The sequence below is a fragment of the Rhinolophus hipposideros genome (genome assembly GCF_964194185.1).
Source record: "Rhinolophus hipposideros genome assembly, chromosome: 13".
Classification (NCBI taxonomy): Eukaryota; Metazoa; Chordata; class Mammalia; order Chiroptera; family Rhinolophidae; genus Rhinolophus; species Rhinolophus hipposideros.
This window is the reverse complement of record NC_138059.1, coordinates 11,343,953-11,362,960: the sequence shown is the minus strand read 5'-3', so window position 1 is coordinate 11,362,960 and position 19,008 is coordinate 11,343,953. Positions and strand designations below refer to the sequence as shown.

General features: G+C 39.1%; 1 protein-coding gene across 8 annotated transcripts in view; it reads left to right on the top strand.

The window, feature by feature from the left end:
- NSMCE2 (NSE2 (MMS21) homolog, SMC5-SMC6 complex SUMO ligase) overlaps positions 1-19,008 on the top strand; it is a 215,696-nt gene that overhangs the window by 110,978 nt on the left and 85,710 nt on the right. For 4 of the 8 annotated variants that reach the window (XR_013994797.1, XM_081070978.1, XM_081070981.1 and 1 more), the window contains one exon: positions 259-342. The exons of 3 other annotated variants lie outside the window; for them this stretch is intronic. Coding sequence is in view for 4 of the 5 variants with exons in the window: in XM_081070978.1 (XP_080927104.1) it covers positions 259-342 (84 nt within the window). In the remaining variant the exon portion in view is untranslated. The remainder of the gene's footprint in view (positions 1-258; positions 343-19,008) is intronic. One more of the 8 variants, XM_081070979.1, reaches the window with a different exon arrangement.

The following is a 19,008-nucleotide window of genomic DNA, read 5'->3' as shown; positions in this document are numbered from 1 at the left end:
CATCTAGATAATGGGCACATTTCAGTTAGAAAGTACCAAATAATATTATGTCAGTGACAACAAATCCTTTTCCTCTGGGTGAGTATTATTTGACTGGATTTGCAAATATCGTCCAGCTGTGTGGATGAATGGACTATATATAAAGGTAGAGACCCCACGACAAGGACCTCCAAAAACTCATTTCCAGTTCTGCCTCTCATCTCATTGTCAACATCGGGGTCACGCTCAGTCACTTCCTAATGTGGGTCTTTCTTGCAGCAGGGAACCCTAAAGAAGATGGAAGACAAAGGGAGGTCGACACGGTTAAGGATAAGGACGCAAGTAGAGCAGGCAATGAACAAGGTTATAGAATTTTTTCCTTCCTTTCTCATCTTTCTCTCTTTCCTCCAAACAGTCCCCGTTGCACTTGAAAGGGTTTCAGATCCCACACACTGAGTAAAGCACAGGTTTCTCAGTGGTATGGTCAGTTTATCTATGAAAATAACGGGACGTAAACCAGATTACAATAAATCATTAGTGGCTATTTCTTGCCAAAAAGGATATCAGAGTAGATAACAGGGCAAAACCCAACACAGCTCTTAAGTGTATCCTGGAATTTTCAAAAAACTTAACCAGTTGCGTCAAATAAGTCGACTGTGAGGTGAGGCTTTGTTAATTAGCAGCTTTTTACCTCTTCTCTCCAATTCCTCCCCCTTTACTCCGACTTCCAGCCAGAATAACCGATCACTGAATTTCACCTTGAATGTATCAGAAATTTACCCAGAGCCATTCTCAGTTGTCACTATGATTTAAAATAATGTATCTTTCATTTGTAGATTAGGACCTCAAAAATTGCAGATGAGATAAGTAAATACAGAATCTCAAAAAGACTTTTTTTTTAGACACTTGGTTCCTAAAAGCTACTGTTTTGACAATTACAATTTTGTTCATTTATACAATTGGAATTCTGCAGCAAAATAAGACACTGTTGGCTTGTACGTGTGTATAACACATTCACAAGGCTGCTCTCCTGGTACATGACTGCAGAGCTGTTCTGTGTATTGACTTTCAGTGGCATGGGGCTGAATTGCTATAGAGGTAGCTGTGGACCTTTCTTGATTATTTAGATAATTGAGTGACTCCTTCAGGCCTTTTGACCAAATTCACCGTGCTCTCTGGCTTTCATTTTCTTTGGGGGAAAGATGATGCTAAGGAGAACAGGGACAGTTTCTCATCCCTGTGTGAGCAAGATTTGTTTCACAGCCAGAGACATCTTAGAAGTGAGATCAGTAGCTACACGGTGGACTCCACCGTGGAAGTTAGGCTAGGCAGCGTCGCAACACTCCAAATCAAGGCCTATCGCGACTTCGGAAGTACTTGCCCTTCCTTAGTGGGATTAGTCACAACCTCTTACGATAACAAAAGTTAGCGATTCCTAAAGCAAACCATGTTATATGCTGATCTGAGGAATTACCAAAAAGGGAAAAAAGTATTCTCTTCCTTTATTAAACGATTAATTAATGGGGAGAGGATGAACATGGTCAACATTTATTTTTAAAAACCCACAAACCTACCACTTTCAAAACTACTTGGATATTTCTTACATACATTTTTCTCATTTTACCAAAGTGCATGATATATTGTCAAGGTTCTGGCAGACGGGGAAGTCCATAAGCTGTACTCCAAATAAAGACAAGGTGTAGAGTGAGCTAGAGAAAATGCTCACCTGAGAAGTAACAAGTGTGTGACCTACTCCTCTCCCTGCACCTGCCTTCTCGTAAGCCCAGGCCACTGCCTTCCTTTTTTTCTTCTTCTCTTTCCTTCTGTTGAAGGTCGGAGTCTAGACAGGGATTCACTGGCCAGAACTGAAAAGACAACTAGACTGATAGAACCCTGTATAAAACGGCAGAGTAAACTGCAGTTCCTTTTCTCTTTCTGTTCTGCCTTCCTGAGTTCTTTTTTCTGGCATCTGCTGTTTTTCTTTAGTCATCCTGCAGCCCTCTTAACTCTTCTGAGTCTTGTCCCTTTTCAGTAAAATAGGCTTACCATAAGGCTTGATATTATTAAGTCAATCCCCGTGTGTGTCTGTGTGTTGTGTGTATATATATCTACAATTTGATTTTGTTAGTTTGTAATACCGCTTAGAATATTCCTTTCTAACCAAATAAACTCCAACAGTAATAGTTCTTAAACTTTTAGGATTATAAACTCTAGATACTCTGAAAATTACCCTCAAAAATGTCTATACACATAAAATGTTGGGTACAATTTCATGGTGTTCGTATTAAATACTTTTAATACCTCTTTATGGATCTGGACTGGCTTCAGAATCCCTGTTCCATGATGGAGTTCCAAAGTTGTCTACTTTCGTGGTCACTGGTGAAATTTGAAAATATATTCATGTACCAGATACTAACTGAAGGCCTCCTCGGTGCCAGGAATTGTGCAGGGCACTGAGTGAGAAGGGCAATGGCCCCACCCATCCATATTTACAATGTAGTTGAGGAGTCAGACAAGTAAGCGGATAATTACAAAACACAATAGATGCAGTAGTAGGGGAAGTACAGGATATTTTGGAGAGCACGTAAGATGAGTTAATTCAGCTTTGGGGCATCAAGAAATTCTCCTTAGAATGATACCTGAATTGTCCTTCCAGGTAGAAGGAATGCTCTGTCCAAAGTCAAGTGCGTTATAGACTTGTGTTTTATGTTGAGAAATTCGGGCCTTAAGTTGAGGGATGGTAAGGACTGATCTGTAACTGCAAGAGATAACTCTGACGGTAGCATGGAGAATGGGTTGGAGGAAGCAGGACTGGAGCCTCGGAGACTTTGGTACTAAGCCTTTGAGGTAATACAAGTAAATTATAGTGATTTTAAACTGAAGTAATGATGGTGTGGATAAAAAGAGGATGAGTTGAAAGGATACGAGTATGTGTTGGAAACCACAAAATTTAGTGTTTAACTGAATTCATTCCTTCAACAACTATTTATTGTGCTGCTGTGTTTGACATTCTGTTAGAGCTGGTGGTGAACTAGAGAGATGCCATCTTTGTCCTCAGGTCTAGTGATGATGAGCTCCAGGCTTCTGGAGTGGACAGCTCAGTGGGTGGTGGTGCCATCACCAGAGGTGAAATAGCCTTGTGTCTCAGACCAAAGGTCCCTGGGCAGGAGAAGTGCTTCTTCAAGGTAGAAATACCCCTCCTGAGATTTCAGGATTTCCTTGTTGACATGAATTGGGAATCGTGGTGTGGAATGAATGAGAGGTGTTACTGATGGGAGAGTGTTTCTGTATAAACAACATTCAGGGAGGGGCTTAAGACCCACGACAGATAACAGTTGGAGCCAGGAAGTAGATGCGATTACCTGGGAAGAGTATGTGGAAGGAGAGGTGAGGATTAGACATGGCAAAACCATGGAGAATCAAGAGGAACCTGATGAGAAAGCCAGGAGTATGTAAAGAATGTAAAGCGTGTTCCAAGACGGAGCCAGTGGAACGGATGGGAGGATTAGCAATATGGCAGCAACAGTCAACTTCAGGATCTATTGCATAGGCTTCTGGCAAGGTGGTAACCTGAATTTACGTAGTACATTTCACACGCTCACCAGCACCTTCACTAACAGGAGTCCTGAATATTCACATCATAGGCTCGCTCAGGGGTGTCCAGCGAAATATAATGAAGTAATCTAATGCTATGTGAATTATATCTCAATAAAGCTGTTATTAAATCAAGAGAATAATAATAATGAAAAATTCACTCTTACTAACATATTCTAACAAAACTATTATATTTCGAAAGTGTATAAACTCAGTATCCAGATGTGGGGGTGGGGTGGAATGGAGTGAGGGAGAAGATGTTATCTAGAAAAGGAGAATAAATTTGTATCCAGTCACCTAGCACTGTCTATGTGAAGAGCAGTGATATATCACCTAAGACATTCGAGGGGAAAGGGTTGTTATTCAAATCTCACAGCTAGCTGAGGCATCTTTTCTTGAAAGGGCAACAGAAAGGTCATCTTGACATTGAATGACTCTCAAAATATCCCCCTCTTCTACTTGTCCTGAAAAAAAATGCAATGACATACTAGAGCCAAACAAGTAATTAGTAAGAATAAATGACCCGATGAGGAGAAGACATTATAATAGAGTATTTTTTAAGTGGTATGGAATTAATTGTGACTACTTGTTGTTAATATAGTAGTAAGTCATAGAAGTAAGTCGTGATGCTAATGATAAATGATTCCCCAAAAAGAATAATACAACAGGCTAATAATAACAGGGATTTGCAATTGTAAAGTATTGCAATAATTTGACAGAAGGAAGGAAGATGGGAGAGTGCAAGGAGACTCAAAAAAGGCTGTTTTATTATTGACATCAATAAAGAAAATACAGGATAAAGAAAATGTAAAGTTAAGCAGTGCTGGTGTAGAAAGGATGAATAACTACTTAATCAATATGGCTACGGGCAGGAAAGAGAAAACATTTCGGATGCATAAAAACAGTGTTGTATAGTTTAAAATTAAAACTGGACATATTTATTACCACACAGTGACTATCTTACTCATTTAAAAGACAAGGATTCAAATTGATTTTTTTTAAAAAATCAACTATAATAAGATCCAGAGGCATACCTTTAAAAAAAAAAGGTACATAACCATAGATACAGAGGGAGTTTCCAAAAAAATGTACCTGAAAAGAGTAATTTTTAACTCTGTGACAATAAATTCAATCTATAAAATGAATGACCAAAAATAAAAATTTTTAAAAATAATATTGACTCCAAATGACTAAAATTGTGAATGATGTTGACAAAAATAGGATTAAAAGAAAAATTTCTACCTCCCAAAAAGTGCAAATTCTAGACATATTTATTGTTAAATTCTGTCAAGTCTTAAAGGAACAGAAATTTCTTGTGCTATCGCATCTATTTCAAAGCATGACAATATATGGAAAATCTCCCAGTTTATTTTATGAAGCTAGGATGATGCCTGTGACCAAATTCACCATGTTTTTTCTTAAACGTTAAGAACACTTGCACTTAAAATTACATACACAAAATCGTAATTCAAATATTAGCAAATGAAATCTGGCAGCATATTGAAAGAATCATAAATATGATCAGTTCACATTTGTTTCAATAATGTAGCATTTGTTTATCATTAGAAAACTAATAGTGTGGTAATCACATTGAGAGATTAAAAGAGGAAAGCCCTTTTCAGCCATTTATTTCCATGAGTCAAGCGTCTCTCTGGTAATCCAGCATGGAACCAAAGCCACCAAGTCCCTTTCTTTGTGAAACTTAAGTTCCAATGGGAGCACAGCAAGAAGTAGACAACTATTGTAATAAGCACACGTAAGATTTTGGCATATGATGGTTTTTCAAGTCAGTGGGGAAAAGTTGGCTTATTCAGTTTGGAACCATTGCCTAAAGTTTTAATGCTATTTTAAAATCCAAACATATACTTTATATTAAACTACAGTGCAGATGAATCAAAGATTTTAATGTTAAAAATTGAAACCAAATATGAGAAGAAATAATCAGTGAATATTTATATTACCTCATGTTCTGTTAAACCTTTTCAATCATATCAGAAGGAAAAGTGCTTGGAAAGATTTATAATCTAAAGGATAATGTTGCCCCGTTTCTGAGACAATAAGGACAAAAGCCAACTGCTTCAAACTTGCAAACGATCAGCAGAGCTTAACGTATTTGGAAGATGTATTGGAAAGTTTTATCTACAAAGGACTGAAACTTTCAGAGTGAACATTAGTTGATACATTAAGTTTTTGCAGCCAAAGTCCAGATGTACTAATAAGACTCATGACCATTTTACATATTTTACAGGTAGGGATACAGAGGCACAGAAAGATCTCAGTGGGGCACCAGGGCTCCCAGCAAATAATTAGCAGAGCCAGGATTCAAACCCACTAGGACTAGGTGCCAAGTCTACTTCCTAACCATTATGCTGTACCAAACATGTCTCCTCGTTTCCTGACATAATGAAAGTTCTCCAAAAACAGGTTCCTGAAGGTGACTTCAAGGAGGGGGAAATTTTAATCTGTCTGGAGAAGAAATTTGAATGGCAGCTTCTCAATTCACAGCTGGAAAAATCCATTTGGAGTTTGTGAGGAATCCTTTTCTCACTTGCATCAGGTTTTGCCAGAAGATCTTCCTGGGGAGTGTTTGGGGCAAGTATCATTCAGTTGCCAAAATAACGTCTGGAAAAATCACTTTGAAGAGGTTTTGAGTAAAATATTTCCCTGTTTACTCCAAAACAAATGAGTGGACTTTGAATGTCACCTCTGTCATCAATATACCTTTGCAAGGATGGCTTTCCTTCATTTGTGACAAAGAAGGCCCAGCAGTTTGATCAGCATAGGCCACGCTGAGCTCTCTTTTCCTCACCACCCAGGTTAGGAGGCAAAGGAGTCTGTCAGGCAAGAATCCTCAGGACTCATGATGATCAAAGGTTTTAAGCAAAATTTCTTTTCCCCAAATCTGCCATTGTTTTACTGTTTGAAATTGGGGCTTTTTTGTTTGTTTGTTTGTTTCAAACATAAGAGGCAGGCTTGAGATTTTTAAAGTTTATTTAAAGGTGACATGGACTTTTAAAAACATCGAGGTGACATGGACTTTTAAAAACATCGAGGAACACTTTTATATGTATGCTTATTGATCTACATGCAGCTATTAAAAGGGGTTATCTTTGATGATGGAACTATCAGTGGTTTAAATTTTTATTTATATGTGTGTTCCAAGTTTTTATAGTAAAAATGTATGAATTTCCATAATAAAAATGTTTAAGTAATTAATAGGGGAGTAAGATAATCAGCTATAGGACTAACTAGACAAGTATCAGTAGCTACCTTATGTACCAGCCATATCCGTTACAAATATAATGGGGGGAGGGACAAAACAAACAAGCAAACAATGCCATTCTCAATAATAACATAGTACCTAAAATGCCCAGAATGAAACTTAAGAAATATGTAGATCTTTTCAAAAGGCAAACAAATTTTTCTGAGGTACTTGAAATAATGGAATATTATATCATGGGCCTCAATAGGAAGACACGGAGATTTTTTTGTTCAAATGGGAGAGACTTGAATATGTTTAAATACTATTACAAAAAAGAGGAAAGTTAAGATTTTCACATAATGTCCAAACTTCTGGTTTTTATTGAGTAATAATCATTTGCTCAGTTATATAAGCCATGTCATTAAAAGTATTTGGCCAAGACCAAAAAAAAAGATTTTCACATAATGGAAGGAATGATATTTCATCAAGTAGAATCAGTAGCATTTGGTGCCTGAGTAGATATGGAGCTTGAGTAAGAACTGGGAGATAGTAATATTTCCACATTTCCAAAGTAATATTTCCAAAATTCTTGGGCTGAAGAGGATCTGATTGACTAATAATCGCAGTACCAGAAACCAGTTATTGAGGGCCTATTATGAATTACACGGTGTGATAGTTATTTTCATAAATTAGCTGATTTCATCTTATCACCCACGGACAGTTATCGCTATTAATCCCACTTTTTTGGTAAAGAAACTGAGGCTTTTTAAGCAATGTTAAATCAGTTGCCCAAAGTCTGACAGAGGCTGAGTATCAGAGCTGAGATTTGAACTTATACCTATATATGGTCTAAAGACTTTGCCGCCTACAGTATAAATACTACACAAGACACAAGACACAGACCCCAGAAGGGGAAGCAGCCTTCCTGTGCTTCTTAGAGTTGGGACAGTGAGTCTGGCTTTTTAGCTTTTGAGTTGAGATTCATACAATACCAGTTTGGAGGGAAATAATTGGAAGTACGGTCTGGAGTCTGGGGAAAGAGTCAGCTAAAAACATCCTGAAGGGGCTATCACGAGATGGTTGTAGCCTTGGAAATAGATGAGATTGATGAAGGAGGGGGCAACTCGTCAGCAAAAGGACAGAACTAATTCTGAGAACAACCATCCTAGAGGAGGCAAGTGAAGAGAAGCAAATGTATGAGACCTGGAAAAAGGATGGTAAATAGAAGAGGAGCAGGCAGGTAAAATAAACCTGTTCTGTATTTCATCACTTTTAGGACATTTTCTCCTGTTTTCCTGTCTCTAAAATTGGCATCAATGAGGTCTTAGCATTGGTAACACTTTTTTTGCTTAGTAATATGTAAAATAATGGGGCATTTTATCACAGAAGGAATATTTTAGTCTGGTAGTTAATGGTTTAAAAGTCTATTTATATTTATCCATTTCTAAATTATTTTATAGCATACATTTAACTTGCATCGTCTATTTAAGCAGTGCATAGATTAGGTTAAGTGCATAGTCACGTGTTGAGTGGGCAGCTCAGAAGCTGGAAGCTTATGTTGCAGAGCAGGGCCATTCAAAGTGTCCCCGCCTACCAGCTGTGTCCTGTGGGTGAATATCTTTACCCTGTTAAGCCTAGCTTTTCTTACGTGTAAAACAAGGGTGAACAAACAGTACCTTTTTCTTAAGATTGTTGTGAGGATTAAATGAAACAGTATGTACCAAGTACTTAACATCATGCCTGGCAAATAACCTCTCGGCTATGATTGCTTTCTATATTACTTTCAGGTTGGAAAGAAATAACTGTCCTCCCTCTCCCAGTCCAAGGAACTGCCATGTTTCTATAAGTAGAGCTAGGTGACATCTACAATTGGGAAATACATAGGGAGCTTATCTACGCTCTGTGAGCTCTATGTTACCTTGTCTTGAAGAAAGTGAAACCGTGTCATCTGCTGCAGCATTTGAATTAGCAGGTGTGTACTCATATTCTGAATTTTTTTTTTGTGCCCAGCGCAAACCCTTGCTTATAGTAGATACATAACGAAGTACTGATTGATAACAACCCCGAAGAAAGATACAGTTTCTGTGATGGGTGTTTGGGGAATTCCTATACTATGTCTCAGATGGATCACATGAGGTTGTTTGTTTGTTTGTTTTACTTTCCACTTTATCTCTGATCAGTACCAGGGGTTTTTGTAGTTTCTCAGATGTTGTGCTGGGTAAGTAGTAGCTACATACACGTTGGGTAGGGAGCACAGATAGTGTTATAAATATACCTGTTAGTTTGTCTTATAAAACCAGCATTCCATGCGTATTATCTTTGTTACGGATTTACTAAATTAGTATTGTGCTTTTCCTCCGGAAAGCTTATGATGGACTCATATAAGCAGCCTAGTTTACAAGGTAAATTCTGAAAAATGATTTCATTCCTCTGGGCAAAAGTGATTTTACTTACTTGGTAAAACGTCATCTCATATTCAGTTAATTGTCAATTCCCGCTGATTTTTTAATTTATTGTCAGTCATAATTTCTACTATAAGATATCTCGCATTTTGGAATCTCCTCAGAAAGTCTAGAAGAGATGAAATATTTTCAAGTTTAAGTATGTTTTTCTGAAGCTATAAGTATCTCTCTGCAAATTAGCGAACTATTTTTTATATAGTCAAAATTCACATTTTAGATTTTGGCTTGTAATTTGATCCTTATTGACGTCAAATTATTTCATTTTCTTTGACTTTAATAATTCAAACTTGAATACCTCTGTGTTCGCATTTGTGTTTCAGCCAGTCATGTTTAAAGATATCAAATAACTAAGATCTCATGGATTCTTTCATATTCTATTTAGTGGCTAGAAGCATGCCAGTGCGTAGTATTTGAGTAATCAGTGTGCCACAAAACATTATGCCAAGACAGGGAGTGCATCATCAAATAACCGAGTTACAATGATACCTGTACATGGGACCCAATTTGCAAAAGCAAATAGTGTCCCCCACTATGTAAAAGAAAGAAAAGTAACAATGCTCATCATTCAGATTCTGAGGTTTAATCAGCCCCGGCTTGCTGAAAGAAACTGAACAAATAAGTAGTATATACTTCCCATATATAGCAAATTTGGAATCATTGCTATTTTTTGTGTAACTAACCCACATGGAGTCTTTGCTGTGTTCTTTTATCTGTGCACCTCAGGGTTTTTTGTGTTGTTTTTTGTAAAGAGAAGGGCTATCATTTGATTACCTCATAAATCCCTTCCATTTCTAAAATGCTGGGAGACGTTAAGCCTGATTTCCTTCGAGCCTTAATTCTCTTGCCAGGTGATATGGCTGAGTTGTCTGGACTGAACCCTCTTGATGCAAGTGACTGTTTGGCACTGTGAAGTTCTGTGTGTGCAGGAGAGGGTCCATTCAGTAGACATATGCCCTGTTTGTAAGTCCTGATAGAGGTCGAGTCCAGTAGCGACGTGGTGGTTTTAAACCCCCTCCACCCCCCAATTCTTTGACACGGGGCTGTGCCCTTCCTTTTGAATCTGGGCTCTCTGCCGGCCTGACACAAACTACGGCAGAATTCTGTTCAGCTTCTCTTCAGAAACTGTACCAGTTTCTGGGCCCAGGCCTTAAGAAACGAGCAGTTTCCACATCCTGTCTCTTGGGACACTCACTCTTAGAATCCAGCTACCGTGCTGTGAAGAAGCCTAAATGGCCCTGTGGAAAGACCCAGGCACAGAGGAACGGTCCCCCAGCACCCTCTACATAGCTCTATGAATGAGCCATCCTGGAAGGAGATTCTCCCGCTCCTGGGCAGCTGCCCCAGCTGACTCTGCTCTGTGTGGAGCAGAGACAGCCATTCTCATGGAGCCCTGCCCAAATGGCAGCTTCGTGAGCAAAATAAATGACTGTTGTGTTAAGCCACCAAGTTTTGTTGCCAGGACAAGGAGGGGGACGTAAACAAGCAATTTTGAAGCTGTGTAGAATTATGATATATAGTGGGTATCTCAGCAACCCTGAGAGACACCTAATCCATTTCCTTCAGTATCAAGGAAGACTTCCTCAATGAGATGACAAGCGAGCTGAGTCCTGAGTGAGTAAGGGTTAGCCAGGTGTGGGGAGAGAGGGTGGGGTGTTCTGGGCAGAAGGCACAGCAGTGTGATGAGAAGTATAGGCAGGGTAGATAAATGTCGTTCCAGTTCGCAGACTAGAAAGCGTGACTCCCTGGGGTTAAGGTCATGTTTCTAGCAAGTGGCTGAGACAAAAATGGAAATCAGATCTTCTAGGGTTTTCCAGGTATGCTGAAACTAGATTGGGCTCATCTAATCCAACCTCCCCTTTTATAGATGAAAGCAACTGAGGCAGCAGCCTGATGAAGTGAAAGAATGCAGGTAGCCCAGGTGGGGTCATCTGGGAAGCCAACTGAGGTGGAGATGAGTGTGCAGACGTTTGCTAGGGAGTGTTCTTGGCAAGGAAGGGGGAGGGAGAGAGGGTCGGTATCGCACAGAGGCAGAAGTTGAGCTGCCATGATACAGTTTCTACAGAAGCTTTAGCCAACTCTGCAGGGAGTTCCAAAGGCGGGTGACCCTTCAGAGCTGTCATGAGCAGGGGAAATGAGGCCTCACTGACCAACCGTTGGATGCTGGTCCCCACAGGAAGGGCCATGATCTTGGGCAAGGAGACTCTCTTTAGCTAAATGGCTACCCAAAGAGAGACCAAAGAGGTGACCGAGAGCCGAGGACTTTCCACCAGCCGTACTCCCAGCTGTTTGGGAGCTGGGGAGCGTCTGGGAGGCCGTCACAGTAGACACCTTGGTGGGCTTGGGAGTTGTTTAGACATGGGTTTAAATACTGGCTCTGCCACTTTCTAGCCACTAAGTAAGCTAGTTCTGTGAGGCAGGTACTGGGTAGAGTCTTCTTTAATCCTCAGGATCCTCTACTATAAAATAGGAAAAATAACATGAAAACTAAGCTTTGATTTTCTTGTTTGTGAAATATGAAGAATAATCGTACCATCCTTGGGGAAGGTTGTTAAGAAGATCCAGTGAGATTGTAAAGTTCCCAAAGTATCGGTTACTTTTAAAAATTTTGTTATTGTCATTATACCATATGTAAAGTGCCTAGTTCAGTGCCAGATATATAATATTTGCCATGAACGTTGTTTGATAAACATTTCATTAAAAAATGTTCCAGAAATATTCGCTGACTTTCTAGAGGCCAAAGTCAGTATCAAGCCAGAGCTGGAAAGCATTTTACTTACACTACTCTTGAGTTTGTGTTTCAAATCAAGGAATAAGGGAGGAGATGTCTCTGGTGAGTCAGAGTGTGGTGGAAGGGAACGGGTCCTTGAACGCAACTTTAACTGGGAGAGTATGGTTCCTTAGACGAAGTCACTGGTGTTCGCCCAATGTGAAAATATGTTTTGCCAGAATAGAACCAAGGGGCTAAAATTAAAGATGAAGTCATCTGGGTAGCAGTGTTCCACCAAAACAGCACTGTAGCAAAAGGATGATTACAGTTTGGGACAGGTCACTCTGATTCATTGGGAATGTGTATATATATAATATATGTATATATATATGTATATATATATAATATATATATAAATATAAATGTGTGCGTGTATGTATATATCCGTACTTTTATGCGTCTTCACCAGGTCTGATTATTTTCCCCAGCAGATCGAGAGTCTAGTCCTGCTGGCTCCCTCACTTATTGAATGTTGAACCAGAAATAGGTAAATTCACTCTCGCTCTCTGGGCTTGAGTTTCATCTGTAAAATGAGAATTTGGGCCTATGTGCAACCCTTCCTGTTCTATCATGGTTTCATTCTTTAATTCCCAATCTACCCTACAGCACAGATATTGTAGGACAAAACATGGCTATATCATGTTTTGATATATGGATAAATGATAAATGATCTTACTCCACACATACGAAGGAGTGCAATGTGTTGCACGAAGCTTACAGAGGAAAGTGGTCAGTAGCTCTTGCTAAAAACAAAACAAAACAAAACAAAAAACAAACAAACAAACAAAAAACCAAAAAAAAACATATTTACCTCTCAGTGAAGGGAGGAGAGCAAAATCATTGTTTTGTGAGTCAAGCAGAGTACTCCATAGTCATCACAGAATCATGTCCTTGCCTGCAGTTTTTTTCTGGAATCACCCAAATTTGTTGTTTAACAATTACAGGCAAGCATTGTTGTGCTGGATACTGTGCAGGGCAAGTTTATGCAAGGTGAATGCCGGCGTCATTCATTCAGGGAGACAATGGAAAGGTGGTCAAGTTCACAAGTCGGAAATGCTGAACTTCTTGTTTTCTATCAGAGAACCCTGAGGTGTCCAAATTTAGCCTAGATCCAATATCATAAAGCCGGGACTGTTTATGGAAGCATCTGTTCTTTTTAATTTGGCTTCTCTGCTCTGCTGTTGTTGTTCCTATTCTCAGGTAATTGGGTTGATGACTTGAGTAGCTTTTGAGATTTCGGCAACTAAACTTTTATTGGAGATTCATCACATTTAAGGTGTTTTAATATAACTCTTATGAGTATCTGAAATTCTGAGAATTTAATCAGTATACTTACACTTTAAAATTTTTTCTTGCCTGAACCTTTATACATTTTCACAGAGCAAAGATTTAATCCTTATGATTTTGTAACCAAGGGATTTAAAGATTAACTTTGAAAATAGGTCAGGGAAAACCATTTACTTTGGTTTATAGCTAATCATGCAAGGGAGTTAAAAAAATAAAAAGAAAAGGCAATTTAGCAGCTTTTGGAAAGCATTTGTGAAATCAATTTTATGTAATTTCATGAACGCTGCTATCTGTATAGCTAAAGTATGAGTCAAAGCTTCCTTTAGTTTTGCCACTCCTTCATTCATCCATTCATTATTACTCATCCGTTCATTGTTCATCCATTCATTCACCAAATACTGCTCTAGACACTGGGGTAACAGATAAATAAATAAAACAGCCAGAGTTTACTGTGTGCCATTTCGGTGCCAGGCACTTTGAAACTTGGGAAATCAGTGCTCACCGCTCCACAGTCTGGTGTGATGGGGTGAGTATTTCAATGGGAGACCAGTTGTTTTCCTAAACTCACTGGTAGAGCTGCGTGACTTTAGGTGAGACCCATTCTGTGTCCATTTCCTCATCTCTGAAACAGTATTGCTCACCCTACTTACTTCATAGCTTTCATGTAAGAATCAAATGAAATAGTGATTTTGAAAGAGCTTTGAGAAGTAGCGGGTATTATACAAAGACAAGTCGTAATCTTGTGACTGTGGTAAGTGGTTTTTGACCATTTTATTGCCTTTGTGAAAAGGGTTGAGGATGAATACATTTTTATTATTCTCTTGAACTAGATCTGTATGTTTATGATGGTCAACCTTACCATTTCTCCCACGTGTACAAATGCCCTACTTCCCATCCATGGGCAGAGACTTCATAATGAGGTAGCTGCTGTCTTATTTATCTCTGTTAGCTCAGTGTCTCTAGAGCAGTATTTGGTGAATGAATGGATGAATAATAATGAATGGATGAATAATGAATGAATGGATGAATGAAGGAGTGGTAAAACTAAAGGAAGCTTTGACTCATACTTTAGCTATACAGATAGCAGCGTTCATAAAATTACATAAAATTGATTTCACAAATGCTTTCCAAATGCTGCTAAATTGCTTTTTTTTAACTCCCTTGCCAGATTAGCTGTAAATCAAAGTAGATGTTTTTCCTTGACCTATTTTCGAAGTTGGTAAAGCTTACTTAGAAAATATTATTCAATCCATATGCTACATTAAATCAACAAATAGTAAGTGCCCAGGCTAAGTGGGCAGAGAGAGGGATAAGGGATGAGATGGTATCTGTCTTTGAGAAGCCTCGTCTTGAATTTGAAAATTCAGACTGGCCAAATAGAAATCATGATCTTATTCATTGTAGTTTCCCAAGGATCTGTGAGGAGATTTCCATTTTGGCCCTATAGTGTTTCTAGGGGCCCTCTCCTGGACATTGGATTTATCCCTATTGGATCATGGAACAGATTCTCTTATGAGGAAACTAAAAAATTACTTCTAGCTTCATGTTTGATTTACTGTTAGGTCTTAGGGCTACCATAATGGTGTTCTAGAATGAGATAAAAGGTCTGATCTTAGAGCAAACCCAATCCTGGACTAACTTGAGAATCCCTCTCAAATATCCGCTCTCGAGTACAGAGATTTTTCTGTTTTCCTCACTGCTGTTTCCCCAGTGCCTAGATCAGTGCTAACAGCCAACAGTCACTTAAAGAGTTTTGAATGAATAAAAGTCTCAGTCTATTATACAGAGTTCATCCGATACTCTGATACCGCCAGATAGGCGGCTTCTTGAAAACGGAGGCCCTACTTTATCGGTCTCCAGATTTCCAGTGTCTGGTTAGTAATTGGTGTTCTGGATGCCTGTCAAATGAACACGTGGGCAGACACAGCCCTGAAAGCAAACGAAGGACTTACTCCCGGGAAGCCTGGGGCATGGTCCAGTGTGGCCTACACATGTGAAATCTCACTGAAGTTTCTTTTTTATCTTAGCTTTTCTGTTTATTTTAGATTTTCGACTCCATCCATATTCCTTTCAAAACCGTGATCCTCAACAGGGTGGATATAATTGGTATTCCAAGAAGATACCTCGTGTATATCCTCTGCTGCGCCCTATCCAGCTCTACTGTACCCAGTGGCACTTACCCATGCAGCCTGGCCCAGGACTGGGCAGCCTATTTATTTTTCTTGTTCGTTTCAGCTGTACAAAACAATGTAATAGTTAGACATTTACACCCCTCACAAAGTGATAACCCCCCACCCCCTTCCCAATCTACTATCACAGGGCAGCCTATTCTTGAAGCCACTTCAGAATCATGTAAAGAGATGAAAGGGCCAAGAGAGAATTGGCACAAGACAGGAAAGAGAAATAGGACAACTGGCCAGAGTTACTTTCTGGGAGTTTCAGTATGTCATCTTTCAGCCTGACTGACTCTTCTAACTCTTCCTAAAACAATAATAATGCTGAAAACTTTCTCACCTCTTCCAATACCTTGACACGTGCAAATATCTCATTTGATCTTCACAACGCTTCTGAGAAAGCAATGTTTCTTTGTTTTCAACATTACTATTTATACAAATGAGAAATCTCAGGCCAGGCTCAGGGCTGAAACAGGTGAGGCATTCGCCACAGGCACAGAGTTTAAAGGAGTGCCAAAGAATTCAAGGATCAAAATAAATAATATTTTATGCAATATTTTACAAAAATTAAAATTTATGCAGAATTCGGGGCCAGCCCGGTGTCTCAGGCGGTTAGAGCTCTGTGCTCCTAACTCCAAGGCTGCCGGTTTGATTCCCACATGGGCCAGTGGGCTCTCAAACACAAGATTGCCAGTTCAACTAGAGTCCCGCAAGGCATGGTGGGCAGCGCCCCCTGCAACTAACAACGGCAACTGGACCTGGCGCTGAGCTGCGCCCTCCACAACTAAGACTGAAAGGACAACAACTTGACGTGGAAAAAAAGTCCTGGGAGTACACACTGTTCCCCAATAAAGTCCTGTTCCCCCTCCCCAATAATAATAATAATAATAAAAAGGTGATTGACTTTAAAAAAAAAATTATGCAGAATCCGACGGGGCCGGGATTAAGGTGAGGCAAGTGAGGTTGAATTGTTCAAGTAAATTCAGGGTCAAATCCTGGTCTTCATTGAAAATGTTCGTTTCTTCATCATGGATCTTTTTGGCATTTTGATTTCAACTTTTAGACTACTTTGATTTTTAGACTATTGCATTAAAGTATTAATTATCTTGCTTGGTGAGTTTCTTTGTGCCCTCTTAAATTGTACCCCCGAGGCCAGTGTCTCACTCACCTCACCCAGGTTCCAGCCCTGTCAAAGATTAAGTGCCCCAGGTCATACTGCTTGTAAGTAGCAGAACCTGCATTTGAACCAAGGCTTCCCGACTACATCACATTTTCTTTCTCTCATACCACACAGCCATGTAAAATGCCTCAGATTCTTTGTCCCTGAATATCTATTGGTCTCTGCTGTTGTTCTTTAAATTTTTATAAGCCCCATTATTTGAGACTGTCTTTAATATTACCTGCTGGTGTTTCCATGTAATTTTTTAAAAAATCAATGGATGTTGTGAACCCTCGATTGTTTTAAATTATTTGATTTCTAAGTGTTTTCTGGATGAATCTTATCTCAAGGGCACCCTACAAAAGTATTGCCTTGCTTTGAACTAAATTCTGGAACTCAGATGAAGAACATTAATATAGCTAATTCTGCATGAGCTGGGGTGGATTGGAGGAGGTCTGTTTTTTAAGCACCCTCAAATGATAGAATGAAACAGTGATTTGAATGGCAACCAGGAATTCAGCAGCGTGTCTTAGAAAATCAAAATACCTACAGATATTTCTCTTTAGTGAAGTTCCTTGAATAATAAAAATAGTCCATGGTTTAGATAAGGACAGACGCCACCATCCATGTTCCCCATCTGTGGGAGGAGCACATGACCTTTCCCTGTGAAGATCTTGGTTTTCTCATGTGCGTATCCGTTGGTCCTGCTGTGTAGTTGGGAAGAACAAAAAACTGTCCAACTGATAACTTTCCTTCCACTTGGCCTTACTTCTGAATAATTTACAAGCATCCTTGTGAATTAATTTCAGGTCCTGTTGGGAATGAACAAAACAAGAAAGTATTGGGAGTGTGAGCTTAGACAAAGAAGGCAAAATAAAAGAGAGCAGTAGTTGACTTTTGTTTTCCTTTGCAATTAAGTCTTAGTCAAGGTAAAGAGACTCGAGGACAAAGAAACAGACCTTGGAATTATACTCCAGTGCTTATTAAGGACGAGGAGAGATGTTAGGAATTACGGCATCCCTGGGCACCTCATAGGATAAAAAATGTCTGATTTATATTATATTTAATTGAACATTTGGTTTGAGGACCAGACAGAGAAGCGGAAAAGGGTCCCCTTCCTAAACATCTGTTCTTTTATTGCTTTACTTAGTGAGTACAGGTATGTATGGGGGCTTTTGTTCCTATGGTGTTTTTATAGGAGATGGTGAGAAGTGAGACTAGAAAGTCATTACCAAACTGCTGAGAGAGTTGAATGTTAGCCTAAGAAATGCATACTTTATAGGTGACATTGAACTACAGAAGACTTTGGAGTAGGGGTGGACCTAATCAAACTAATATTTGTAAAAAGTTGATACAAAAAAACAAGTGTATGACCCCCCCAAAAAACATTTACATACACAGAAAGTTTAATCTCGTGGCCTTATGAAGGAAAGAAGAAACTAGAGAAAGAGAGAAGACTAATTTGTATGTTAATAAGTATTTTGAGCAGTGTTTTTGCTTGGTTAAATCAGAAATACAAGGAAAGTGTGGCTGTGAGATATGTGGCAGAGGAAATTGCCGTTAGTTACTGGGTCTTATATGGGTTGTTAGAGAAAGGTTTAAAAAAAAGGACCCCAAGATTTTATCATGAGTGCCCTAGAGAACGGTCAATGCATTACCAAAAAGAAAAAAAAAAAAAGAAAAGGAACTGTTTGGGGAACGCAGGAAGAAAAGATGGTCTATTCAATTTCACACGTTTTCTTTGAAGCAATGGTGTGATGAGCAATTCAAATGTCCCTTAAGTTATTGAGGATACAGAACTGGAACTGGGAGAAAGATCAAGGCTAAAAATGAATTATTTAGAAGTCACATATTCAGATAGAAGGTTGAAGTTGTAGCAGGACACAAAGGTCTGAGATGAACACGTGTCCATAGTCTAGAAAGAGGAAGAAACGTCATAGGAGGAATGGTCTGAGATGGAGGAGATGCAAGAGCCTATGGAAGGGCGGGAGCCAAGGGAGGAAGTAATTTCAGGAAGAATGGTGTGGCCAGCACTGCCAGAGGCTGCAGGTCAAAACTAATGAGTAATCACAGGAGTCATATTGAGCTTAGAAAATAAAAATTGAGGTTCAGGAGGAGGAAGCGTGTCAAAAAAAAACAAAACAAAACAGGAAGCTAACATAAGAGGTGATTCTATTGGATGACCATTGTGTGAACTTCAAATGAAGTTAATGTGATGGATGATATTTTTCCTGGATGGCTAGTAGACATTTAAATCTCTCATGTTTGATCCATTTCAAATTTTTTTTTCAATTGGCAGATTTCGGCGAAATGGTCATGTCTTATTTTTATTGTGTCTTTAAGTTTCATAATTCTCTCTTTTATTTTCACAAACTATGAGCTTC